The 13466-nt window shown below is 36.3% G+C and overlaps 1 protein-coding gene across 1 annotated transcript in view; it reads left to right on the forward strand.

Annotated features, from left to right (window-relative positions):
• LOC128019997 (low-density lipoprotein receptor-related protein 1B-like) overlaps positions 1-13466 on the forward strand; it is a 199717-nt gene that overhangs the window by 132515 nt on the left and 53736 nt on the right. Inside the window, exons 33-42 of the mRNA XM_052606482.1 lie at positions 109-234; positions 692-823; positions 4085-4219; positions 4330-4459; positions 5936-6062; positions 6181-6332; positions 6615-6739; positions 6864-7235; positions 10327-10516; positions 11557-11761. Coding sequence (XP_052462442.1) covers positions 109-234; positions 692-823; positions 4085-4219; positions 4330-4459; positions 5936-6062; positions 6181-6332; positions 6615-6739; positions 6864-7235; positions 10327-10516; positions 11557-11761 — 1694 coding nt within the window. The remainder of the gene's footprint in view (positions 1-108; positions 235-691; positions 824-4084; positions 4220-4329; positions 4460-5935; positions 6063-6180; positions 6333-6614; positions 6740-6863; positions 7236-10326; positions 10517-11556; positions 11762-13466) is intronic.

Consider the following 13466-nt stretch of genomic DNA (forward strand, 5'->3'; position numbering starts at 1 on the left):
ATTGCAACAATGTAGAGATGGAGAAGCCAAAAAGCTACAGTCAGCATTTCTCAAGACTGATTTTTCATTCATCAACATGTTTTCTCCTCTCATTATGGTCTGTCTCAGGTAGGAATGCCTGTCAGTTGAATAACGGCGGTTGCTCGCAGCTCTGTTTGCCCACATCTGAAAACACACGCACATGTGCCTGCACCACTGGCTACAACCTGCGCAGTGACCGTCTCTCCTGTGAAGGTAAGCTGCTGTCATGACCTTATGTTTTACAGGGATGTCATATATTTTTCTCAACTTCTAATAGACCCGTTCTTATCAAGAATGATAACTATAAAGATAACAATATTAGTATCCACTCCAGCAGACGATATCGTCTGCATCTTTAAATTCTCAAGCTTGTGATAGAAAGATTGATTCTGATTGGGTGTCAAAGTTTTTATCAGCTGGGAAAAAAGTTCTGAAAGTGATAGCTTTTCTTTGTGCCTTTATCATTATAGCTGTGGTGTGGACTCTGCTATTCTTTAATACTGATAATTTTTTTTTTCTTTATAGTTATCATCCTTGGTGTGAACAGGCCTTAAATCTTGTTGTCTTTCATGTAGTTACTTGTTTAGTTGTGTGGAAGGTGCCCAAAAAAACTGTGTGAGGTTTGTCTGACCTCGATCTAACGTCTCTCGCTTGCTGTTGTCTATCACAGGCCTGAGTTCTTTTCTGATGTACTCTTTTCATGAGGGGATACGTGGAATCGCTTTGGATCCCAGTGACCACGCCGAGACCCTGATGCCCATCAGCGGCACCTTGTTTGCTGTTGGTGTGGACTTTCATGCAGGTACAAACATGGCACTTCCCATGACTCAATACTGCTATCTTCCGCTCTCTTCACTAATATATAGAACCACTCTCTGAGTCCTCTCTGTGTGCACAACAAAGATAAAGCATGTATTGCTTTTTCTGCATTATTTCTTTAAATGTTGTTTGCTGCACAGTCTCTTCTCAGCTCAGAAGGGACTTAACAACACTGCATATCACAAGTAGAAGAGATAAACAGCTAAGATGAGTTAAACAAGAAGGTGTAAACTGTAACTCCGATAACTGTTCTCCTTATATCTCTTATAATGTAGCTACAACCATAAAAGACAGAAAAACAGTATAGTAGATAATCTAGTAAATGAAAGTAAAGCCGACATCACCACGCTGATGGCGTTGAGGGGTTGTTGTCATGCGATGCATTATTCATTCTGTGAATGAGGTTAATTTGACAGCGGTCTGATGCAAGATTATTCAGCCTGTTTCTGGGGAACTTTTTGTGGTGACAAGTGGCATAGATGAAGTGAGCGTCAAGGGGGCAGTCCACATGTGATGGTACCAAATTAGCATTCTAACAGTCAATAAAATGAGACATTTCCATAAACATGCACACACACATATGCCTGCAGTAGTACAGTCTACCTGCTGGATCCACTGAAATGTGACCTGACCTTTTCTTCTCCCATAAACAAACAACCGAGAAACACTGTGCTGAAAATAATGTATATAGCATTCCATTCAGTTTGCTATGAAAAGTATGCTATGCAGATGGTGCAAGGTATGTATGTATGCATTAATGTATTTATTTTATTTTATTTTTATTAAAATTAACAATTTAGTAAAGTCAAATAGCACTAATACTATTAGGGCTATCAATCAGTGAGACTGTATATTAATATAGATTTTATTTTTTTTATATTTGTGTATTATTATTGTGTTAACTTAGATGATAGCTAAAAAATAGTTCTAAATCCATATTAATGTACAATAATAAAATTATAATTGCATTGAAATTACAATATTAAATTATTATTGCATTGTATAACTATTTTTTATTTATTTTGGCATGTTAAAATTATCATATTTTGTCATGTTTTTATGTACTTAGTTATTTAAATTAGCAATATGGTAACGTAAAATAGCACTACTACTACTACTACTTTTCATAATAATAATAATAATAATGGGTCCTTAAAAATAAAGGCTGTCATTCAGTGAAAAAAAGTATATAAGTCTATATTATTTATATTTATATTATATTAGGGGTTTACCCAAAGCCGAATAACTTATTCGGAAAGGCACGGTTAATGGCTTCAAAAATGAATAACGGATAAAGAATAATTCTGCCCGAATATTCGGCTGAGGCTGCAGCACAGTCTGGTGTTTACTAGATTCACAGGGGATCAGCGCAATATTTGACGCAAACCTCTGAATTCATTTTTTACATATTTATTAAACCTTTCATTATGTCCTGACAGTAGAATATGAGACAGATAATCTGTGAAAAGATCAAGCTCTTCTGACTCCTCCCAGTGGTCCTATTGCCATTTGCAGAAATTAATCCGCTCCCGGTAAAAAATAACCAATCAGAGCTGCGGTCCATAACTTTGTTTGTGTTCAAAATGTAGAAAAATGTATATAATAAGCGAGTACACCATGAATCCATTTTCCAAACCTTGTTTTTAGCTTGTCCTGAATCACTAGGGTGCACCTATAAAAAGTGTTTATATTCTGACTATTTTAGATTGCTTCGGGGGTACCGCGGCGGAGTAACCCAGTAACTTTGTGATTCTTCATAGACATAAACAGAGAGAAGTAGTTCCGGCTATGATGTTCTTCCGCAAGACGCAAACAGTTCTGTTTATTAACCGCTAGAGTGTCAAAAGTTACCTACCGCAGCTTTAAATATCTATTTATTGGATCACGAAAGGTCCTCAAGCTGGGACTCGAACTCACTTTGCTCGAATCACAACCACACTACATCTCGAAGCACTGTCTATACAATGAAATCGGCGCCGACTGTTAGAAGATATTTATTGTATTTTTCGGACTATAAGTCGCACTGGACTAGAAGTCATATTTATTTAGAACCAAGAACCAAGAGAAGACATTACCGTCTACAGCCACGAGGGGGCGCTCTATGCTGCTCAGTGTAGGCTACAGGAGCAGTGAGCAGCATAGAGCACCGTCTTGCGGCTGTAGACGGTAATGTTTTCTCTTGGTTCATATATATATATATATATATATATATATATATATCATATATATCATTTAAACAGTGCATATTTGTTCAGTGATCACTATGAAAAAAAGATAGGCTGTAAAACCTTAAATCAAATAATATACGATGTTCTGCTTCAGGCTCCGCCTACTTCCGGTTTTATCCGAATACAGATACTAATCCGAATAATTTTGTGATCGATACAGATACGAATACAGATACGAATACTGGCTTCGCTGTATACCCCTATTTTATATTTTAAAATTGATTTAAATATAATAATATTGTGTACATTGTTCATTAATAATAATAATTATTAATATTATTATTATTATTATTATTATTATTATTATTATTATTATTATTATTATTATTAATATATACTGTAATAGGTGCTTTTGTCAATAAATAATTGAACAAAAAAATCTGTACCTTGTAATATAGTCTACTTCATCCTTTGTTTCTGCTGAAACTGAATGGAGGTATATATATATTGAAACTAATAAAATAGTATTCAACTGGTGACTTTAAATCATTAGCTAAACAGGTCGTTTTTCACATGCTGTGTGGGTTGGGAAACATGGTAGAATTGCTGAACAACAGGGCAATAGAGGCAGATGGTCAGAGAGTATCAATGCGAATGTTCTCGCCTACCACCAGAATCTGCTCATCTCAGGTGAAGAAAACCTCAGTCCAGCCCAGCCTTGTGAGAGCTGATTACACATGCATACCATTTGCATGTTATTAAGAGGCAGCTTGTTTGAGCATGAAACAGATGAGGGCCTTCCAGCTGGCTGCTGTCACATGTAAGAGATCTGTTAGCCAAAAGTGAATTCAGTAATAACAGGGGGTATGCAAATAAATAACTGCTCTTGTTACATTCAGTTGTTGGGCGACAATACCACTTACGTTTAGAGCATGCTTCTGTCATAACATTCAGTCATATTATTATAATTGTTTTTTGTGACATTAAGGGTCTGAGATGCTTTCTCATACACTATTTATGTTGCAGCATGCATGTGAATGATTTGTTCTTCATGACATATGTCCTCCTTCATACAGGCAATGATACAGTTTACTGGACAGACATGGGATTAAACCGAATCTCGAGAGCCAAGAGGGATCAAACATGGAGGGAAGACATCATCACTACTGGCATCAACAGAGTGGAGGGCATCGCAGTTGACTGGGTTGCTGGTAAGGTTCAAACATTATTTTAACATTAGAATGCTGCCACATATATATACTCATACAATTATACATTCATTCGTTCATTCATTCATTTTATTTATTTCTATATTTTCCAGGTAACCTTTATTGGACAGACCATGGCCTCAACCTGATTGAAATCGCTCGTCTGAATGGTCTATACCGGTCAGTTGTAATATCAGAAGGGCTGGACCAGCCAAGAGCCATTGCAGTGCATCCACAGAGAGGGTACGTCAGATTCTTCTGAGACAACAGATTAGTTTCAGCCATGTTTGCTGTTCAGCAATATATATCTTTTTATCAATCTTTAGAAACATTTTAGAAATTACTCTTAGGGAAAATTTTAGGGAAATATGCAAGTGCATTAAACCAGATAATACAATGAGCTCTTGGAAGAGAAATGAAAATACATTTTGAACCTTGTCCAAGTTGTTTTAAACCTTTAAAAGTCAAATCTATTTTGTGATCTGACTCTACTAATGTACCAAATTAAGAATTTAAAACCAGCAGATGTGCATATCCATTTAAGCACAGGCCCATTTTGGAGTCCATTATGGTATTGTTTAAGTGATTAGGGTCAAACTTTCTGGTTTCCTTTTCTTGCCAGATTTTCCTGTGTTTGCCTTGAATTTGAATTTAAGACCTGCCATCAGAAACACACAGTGAAAAGACATATGAGCGCTTTAACCCATCTACCATCTATCTGCTGACAGCAGACACCATCAGGGGTGGGATCTTCTAAATCTCAGACATCAAAAAAAATAAAAAATAAAAAAACAGCCTCCTATTCAAGCCTAAGGCTATGAAAGATGTCTTTTCTTTTTCCAGTTGAGTCAAACTTAGAATGATGGTTCCTTGGTGGTATAACAATACACTTTAAAGAAATAGTTCATCCACAACTCTGACATCTTTTCCTCACAATCATGTTGTTCCAAAGCTATACAACTTACAGAGCACAAAAGTAGAAGTTCTTTCCTTTCAACTTTATAGTGAATGGTTAAAGCTTTCAAACTTTAAAAAAAATATTCAAACAGTATCACAAACGTGGTTCATAAGACTCAATGTTAATGTCTATAGCCCATTCATTGTGAACCGTATCAGTCAGAATTGTTAATTCAAGTTTTAAGAATCAAATCAAATGATTAAATGAAAATATTCAGTTCAAAAGAATTTGGTCTAAGTCCAATGTCAAGATATATTTAGTTATAAATGACTGTTTCTAAAAAGAAAATAAAAACCAATCAATCAATACCTTTAAGGTCACTCTGAAATATGGAATTGTTCATGGTTAAAGTTGTAATCCAGATGTATACGTTTTAAAAATCTAATTAAACAATTCACTGAAAAGTATTCATTGTAAATTCAGTTCAAAAGAATTTGTTCACAAGTGATTCATGCTGTACTTCTCTAATGAACGTGCCGAGGTGCTCTAGGGCTAATGTCAAAATATATTTAATGATGATGACGAGTCAAATAGACCAGTTATGATACTTTCCCCCTCCTTTTCGAAGCTTGCTTATTCAAGTTTTTTTTCTTAAGTAAAAGACAGAAAATCATATTTGTTTAGAATGACATTAGGGTGAACAAATGATGACAGAATTTTAATTTGCGGCAGAGGTCATTTATTCCTGTTAAAGTCACTATGAAATGTAGAATTTGGCATGGTTAAAGTGGTATTCTGCATATGATCTTTCCAATTAACAGTTATTTATTCTGGACCGAGTGGGGGAAGAATCCCTGCATAGGTCGTGCAAGACTGGATGGTTCAGACCAAGTGACCCTGGTCAGTTCTGGCATCGCCTGGCCGAATGGAATCACCATTGACTATGAGGTACGGCAAATTGATTCCACTTCCTGATACTCCGCCTACTCTCTTTTCTTCTGATGCCGATAAAATGGGGCTGCTCAAAGGGATAGGCGCTGATGTGCATTTTCAAATTGCTTTCTAGGAAAATAGATTATACTGGTGCGACGCCCGGACCGACAAGATAGAAAGGATCAACCTTGAAACCGGGGAGGGCCGTGAGATTGTACTGTCAGCCGCCAGTGTGGACCTGTTCTCCGTGTCTGTGTTCGGGGCTTACATCTACTGGTCTGACAGGTAATTTATTATTTTACTAAGTGCTACACTCTCCAAAGTGGCCCACGGAGCCAGCGGCTCTAGTCTCAAGGGATTAACCCCTTCCGTGCAAGGTTATTATGAGACCTGCTGTATTATTATGTCGTCTCCCAGGCAGACTTATGTAAATAGGATGTACCGTAAGTCATCAGCAAGATGACGATTTCACAGCTTTGCAGTTTCTTTTTATGTGTCATGCTGCTTTTAATGAGATAACCTCTACAATGCTGATGTCAGACTCTTTCTCCGTGTCGTCTGTGGCAGAGCCCATGGCAACGGATCGATCCGGCGTGGATTCAAAAGCGATGCCACTGATGCGGTCACGATAAGAAGTGGTCTTGGCGTCAACCTGAAGGACGTGAAAGTGTTTAATAAAGTCCGGGAGAAAGGTTGAGGTTTCAATTTAATGAGTTCCTTTTTATTATGCCACATAGGTATTCTTTGGACAAAACAGAGTTATAATGAATATCTCCGTGTCCATCCAGTGATGTCTTTCTATGCTTTGACATGCAGGCACAAACCCGTGTGCGAGGAGCAATGGAGGTTGTCAGCAGCTGTGTTTTCACCTGGGCAGCGGAAGAAGGACTTGTTCCTGTGCTCATGGGTACTTAGCTGAAGATGGCTTTGCTTGCCAAAGATATGAGGGCTATCTTCTGTACTCTGAACGGACCATCTTGAAAAGCATCCACCTGTCTGACGAGAGTGATCTTAACTCCCCTCTCCAACCTTTTGAGAATCCAGACTACTTCAAGAACGTCATCGCTCTGGCATTCGATTATCGCCAGCAGGCCTCACGCCACAACCGCATATTCTTCAGCGACATCCATTTTGGGAATATTCAGATGATCAATGATGACTGGTCAGGAAGACAAGTCATAGTTGAAAGTAAGTCTGGTTGTTGTTGTTTTTGAGTGCTTTCATGCAGAAATTAGTTTCTAGGGGCATTTGGAAAATCCTACTGATTGCTAGCCTTTTGTTGATCATGAACGATGTCCAAAAATGCTTCGTCCACAAAAGCGGGCATTTGTTTTTGGTCCTGTCGTCGTCCTGATGCAGACTCATTGCAGTGACCCACGTGTTGTTTAATGTGCTGGTGCTAGAACGATTCCAGCTTCTTAGCAGCAATTTGTGAAAGGGCCTTTGTTGGGAACCTAAGTGGCGCTGCCTATGATGTACAGCAAGGCTTTGATTTATCCAACAACTAGTATAAGTGTTATAATAGCTACCTCCATTTTTCTGCAGCTAAATGGGACCAATTTAACTGTCAGAAAAGATGTTTAAAACACTGCATCTTTTATCGTGTCCTCACTCTTGATGGATTAAAATCGCTTGTCTCATTTCCACCGTCCTCAAACTGTAACAGGATTACGAGTGGAAGCCGAGTGATATTTTTCAAGATTCTGTCCGTCACTGTTGTTGGAAAGTTCCGAATATGGTTATTGATTTCCTCATGTACGCTATATATGGCAGACATTTCAGCCGCGATCGATAATCACGTCTGATGGTGGCCCACAATGGAAACCTAATATGCCTAATGACTGTGTATTATCCATTTACAGTGTAATGAGACAACCGTGACAGATTTTAATATCAGACAACTTATGTACTGCTTATAATAGCTACACATAATGTAGTGTATGTTTACAAATGGACTTTCTTTCAGATCCTAATCCATTGTTTACAACGTAATTTTAGATTCAGAACTCATACCGACATAATTAGGTTCAAATGCCAAATAATAAGGCATTGCAATAACGTACATTTGTACCAGAAATTACTGAATGACATTGATATCAGAACTTCAGGGGATGTTTTTAAAAGAAATAGTTTACTTTATTTAGGTTTATAATATGATTCTTCTTTGAAGCTTAAAAGCTCCAGTCCACAAAATGTAAGGGCATACAGCTTTAGAACGAAACAAAAGTGAGTAAACAGCCAAATTTATTTTATTTTTGGATAAAATAAATTGAAATACCATTTATGTGTCCTAGGTAAAGTGCGGTGGGGGGATCCCTTAATGCCTGATTATACTTAGTAACCCAGCTCATGTCACTTTGCTGAGGTTAATGGAATGCAGACATAAGTAGAAAGTTTCTGTGCTCCATGATTAGTTCTTCTATCCACTTACAGTACTCTGTGAATTCTCTTTAACTAGCCTCATTGCTCCTTGAGGAATTAGACCTTTTTCAAATTTCACTTTTATTAAATTTGCCTTTTTTGTTTTAAAGGCTACGCTTTTATGATCATGAAAATGTTTTTTGTTCTGATTCATCCTTGCCTTTGTTTAGCATATGTAACAAAATACCATTTACATCAGTTAAAATCGCTGTTTTGCCTTTTTTTTTTTTTTTCAAAAGTGTCAACTGGGAAAAGTACACATTAGAATTACACACACACAAAACGCTGTGGTTGCCAGAACTGAAACTGAAAAAACTGAAAAAAAAAAAAAAAAAACTGTTACTTAATCGAAAAAAAAAACTTAAAATGTGATCTGTCATACAGGGAATTCTGTGAATGTCAGTTTACAGTATTTTAATGTAAATTTATACTAAATATAAGGTAAGGATAGTTCTATTACAGTTATTCAATGTATACAGTAAGGAAACAGGTTTTTGCAATAACATTTTTACAGTATTTTACCTTTTTTTTTTTAAGATATTTTGATGCGTATCCAGTCTGTTAATGTTCACTTGAGACATTTTTGAAGTAGTGCATTTGACCATTCACGTGTACTTTGCATACCCATGCCACACTGTAAGGTTCACAGATATCCTCCACCTCTATCCATTTGAGCATAAATGCCCCAGCCAGAGAGAGTGAGAGTGTAATGTTGACTACTGGTTGAAATGAGCTGGCTCTTTTGATGGTGTCTTCACACTCAAGTTCACTCACTTTCCCTAAGATGAAAGCCAATCCCAGCCACCTTGACTACATGCACACTTAGAAACACATACAAACACCCTCTCCATTCTGTCACCGGGAGAGGGTGAGGAAGTTAATCTGTATTTCCCTAATTAAGTCATACATCCGCTGTTAATTACTCCTTGGCCCCTCCAACATTTTCTGCAAAGGCAAGCTGTCAGACACTTTTTTATTGTGAATGATTAATTAGTGATGGATTTCTGCAGACTATTTTCTCTACTATTTCTTTTAAAGAGTAGCATTTTTAGCCTCTGTGTTTGAACAATTGCTATTTCACTGATTAATTTTTAGACATGACAGCAGACATAGCCTAACCGTTTTATAATGCTTAGTGTAAAGCTCTGATTGATTATGGTTTTATGCTCACCAAGGCAATATTTGAAAAAAAAAAATAATTTAATATATTTTTACATTTTATTTATTCCCAACCCAGGCTCATTGGAAATATGTGCTTGTGGTTACATTCCCACAACACCATTATTACATACCTTTCTGCACGTTTCGCAGCAGTTTCAAAGTGAAATGTCCAGTGGCCACCATTATTAAGAAAGTCACATAGTGCCAATAATTAGGCTTTATTAATCTAGACTCTGGCCCTGTAAATCATACTTTGTGAGAAAAGGAATACAAATTGTCTGAGATGTACTGCCTCTAGTGTTCATTTCAACTGGGAACTGCTGCAATTTGTATGTATAGGTATGTTTTTTGAGTTTTGCATAAGTGTAAGTAGATGCACTCCATGAATTTGACATGAATGATTTTTCAGGATTCTTTGATGAATAGACAGTTCAGAAGGACAGCATATATATATATATATATATATATATATATATATATATATATATATATATATATATATATATATAAATTTTCATTCATTAGAATTTATTTGTAATATTTTTATCTGTCTAAAAAAAACAGCTAAGCTATTAATATAAGAGGGGAAATATTAGCATTCATTTCCAAACTGTAATATCATGAAAACATACTATTAATAAATCACCTTACCAGTATGTCTTAGCATGGTCAAGTTGTAGCTTGTTGTTTTCTGTAGATGTGGGTTCAGTTGAGGGCTTGGCTTACCACCGTGCCTGGGACACGATTTACTGGACTAGTTCCACCACCTCAAGCATCAGCAGATACACAGTAGACCAGAGCCGACAAGGAGCTTTTACCAGGCAAGCCATTGTCACCATGTCTGAGGATGACCATCCCCACGTCTTGGCCCTGGATGAATGTCAAAAGTAAGGGATTTTTTTTTTTATTTTGTTCATTTGGGTATCTGATATTGTTGGTCTGTAAAGAACGATGCTGTCAAATCATAAAAATGCAATTGAGAGCATTTTTTTTTCAGCAATGATCAAGGGTAATACTTTTCAAACAGGAAGATATAATTTCACATGAGAGTTAGAGTTTGTTGTACTTCAGAACATTAAAAATGCCCAGTCATCGGTCATGTGACATGCACGAACCAATGACATTTGGTTTGTCTTGTATAAAAGGTGCCATTTTTCTGCTCCAACAGAGGGAAAGATTTAATTTGCTATAGACTAAACAAAATGAACACATTCACATTTGTCAACCTGTAATGTGAAACAAAATAGATTTTTATATCGAGGAAGCATATTGGCTTTTAGAGCAAATTCATTTGTCATACACAGGAAAACTAGCGTATATGGAATGTAAATCAGTCAAGAAGGAAAACATTTTAATTAGTTTGACCTCTTCAGATGAGCAGGGCACCTTGTGAAATTTGTTGGATGGAATATTTTTTATTCTTGATCCAGCAGAGTGGCATATCTCCAGACATAGTGGATGGTATATGCACTTAAATATCCGCTCTAAAAGAACCATTAGAGACTGATGTGATGAACAGCACTAATATTCAAAAAGATGTGTCGACTGTCAGTTCATCGACTACATTAAACCCTCAACTTTGGAGAGAATATGCTTACATGGTAATCTGGCACTTATTCAAATGGACTACCGAATGCTGTTAATTAGAATCTAACCTCAAATTATTAAATGGCATAGAATGTCAGCATGTATCACACATTTTCAATTAGACCATGGAATTAGACTGTGAAAGGAATTTGTAAAGGACCGTAAAATAGGCCCTGAGGCCTTTCTGTCCACTATTATTTGTGCAGTCAGTGATATTCCCATGCGCCATAGAGCTGGTTTAAAAATGCCGGCAGGCAACAATATTGAATCATTGACTTTCTAGTGCTGTCTTTAAAAATGCTTCTATTGCTCTCATTTTTTTGTCCTGTGTATTTTGTAGCCTCATGTTTTGGACCAACTGGAACGAGCAGCGCCCCAGTATCATGCGCTCCACTCTTGCAGGAAATAACATAAAAGTCATCATTAGCACAGATGTATTCACTCCTAACGGACTCACGATTGACCATAAAGCGGAAAAGCTGTATTTCTCTGATGGCAGCCTGGGCAAAATCGAACGTTGTGAATATGACGGCTCCCACAGATATGTGAGTATGACTGTGTTTCATGGTTTTTCACTGGACATTTCTTCAATTAAATTTGTACTACAGCATTAATTCTCTAGGTTGTAGCTCTTTTCTAAACATGTAGAGTTTTATAATTTATTAAATATGTAATATTTTATCAATTTTAGAAATTAAACTAAATCAATTAATGCTTTAAAAAAATAGCTCCATTGTTAGTTATAGGTGTGTGCAGCAGAGTAATTTCTGTAATTGTAACAATGGAAGTGGATGGGGGGTTTTATCTGGAAGTTTGTAAAGTTACTTTACCATTATGTCTGTGGTTTTACATCTTTTTTTCTTTGTAGTTATCACTTAACAAATATGTCTTTTATAACTGATAAAATAATATATCATGAAGCCAATTTCCTCATTTAGACAGTGCTTTTAGGTATAACGTGGTTGTGCTTCAGGAGACCGAGTTCAAATCCCATCTGGGGGACCTTTTGTGATTAAAAAGTTCTTATTAAAACAGTAATAATAAATGTTAATAAAAGTAAAATATTAGGAATATATAACACTGTGTACTGAGTAATGTCAGGACAATCACAACCTCAAATAAGAGGAGGCTGACTGTATAAATAGCTGATTAGAGAACATGAAGGTTGAAAGAAATAAAAAGGAAAAACCTTTCACTGTGCGTACAAATGCAAATCTTAACAAATTATAAAGAATATACCTGTATAAATGTTGTCTCCGAGGGAGAGTGAGACAGAGATATTTGTAGCCTATCATACAAAGTTTAACGCATTTAAATAGACACATCAACCAGTAGAAGATACGTATCTTGTATCTTGGTCGATTATTAGGCTGGAGCTGGTTTGGTTTCTGAGAGACGTGTGGAGATGGAACGCGTCTGTTTGATTTGCAATCTTTCTGTGCTTCATGCATTCAAGTATAATATCGTACGAGATTTAAATATATATATCAAAGAGTAGAACATGTGTATGGTGTAGTAATTTAGTTGATTGCTTGCCAAGCTCTGATTTCTTAGAGACACATGGAGAGGCAACAGCACTGCAGATATTTGATTTGCGCTCATTTCATTCGTCATTACACACATTCACTTCACTCACTCATTACTGAGTAGTGATTTTAGAGATTATGTATAATATCATGCTTTCCACTGGATCACCTGTTATCCAGCAAACACAAGGAGTGTCTGTGCCAGCCTCAGGTGAATATTATTCAATATAATTATACGTTTTGAAGCCACTATCCATGCCATTCTGAATAAGGTACTCAGCTTTGGAGTTCAGACACACCCCTAGTTAGTTCATTGTTATTTCAGTGCATATCTAAGTTTATCTAATGTACTGTAAGAAAGAAAGAAAGAAATCTAATTAAACTCAGAATTATTTGCATATTCATTTTTTTTTAAGGAAAACCCCAAAATGAAGATCCTGCAGAAATGCTATTTTTGTTAAAGCTTTTGAACAATGAATCATGTTAAATTAACCAGTTTCACTACAATCTATTTTTTCTTTATTTATTTGTTTCTTGTTGTTTAATAAAGTTTTTTTTTTTTTTTTTTTTTTTGATCAGTGGAAATACCAAACACCAGTTGAAGTAATTCCTACTAATTTTCTAAAACACGAACCTTAATTGGGTATTGCAGTGGGTCACTACATCTAAAAAATATTGACTTGATGACCACCCATAGATCGGGCAACCCTCTGAAATTATTAGT

Source organism: Carassius gibelio, chromosome A9, assembly GCF_023724105.1.
Source record: "Carassius gibelio isolate Cgi1373 ecotype wild population from Czech Republic chromosome A9, carGib1.2-hapl.c, whole genome shotgun sequence".
Taxonomy (NCBI): domain Eukaryota; kingdom Metazoa; phylum Chordata; class Actinopteri; order Cypriniformes; family Cyprinidae; genus Carassius; species Carassius gibelio.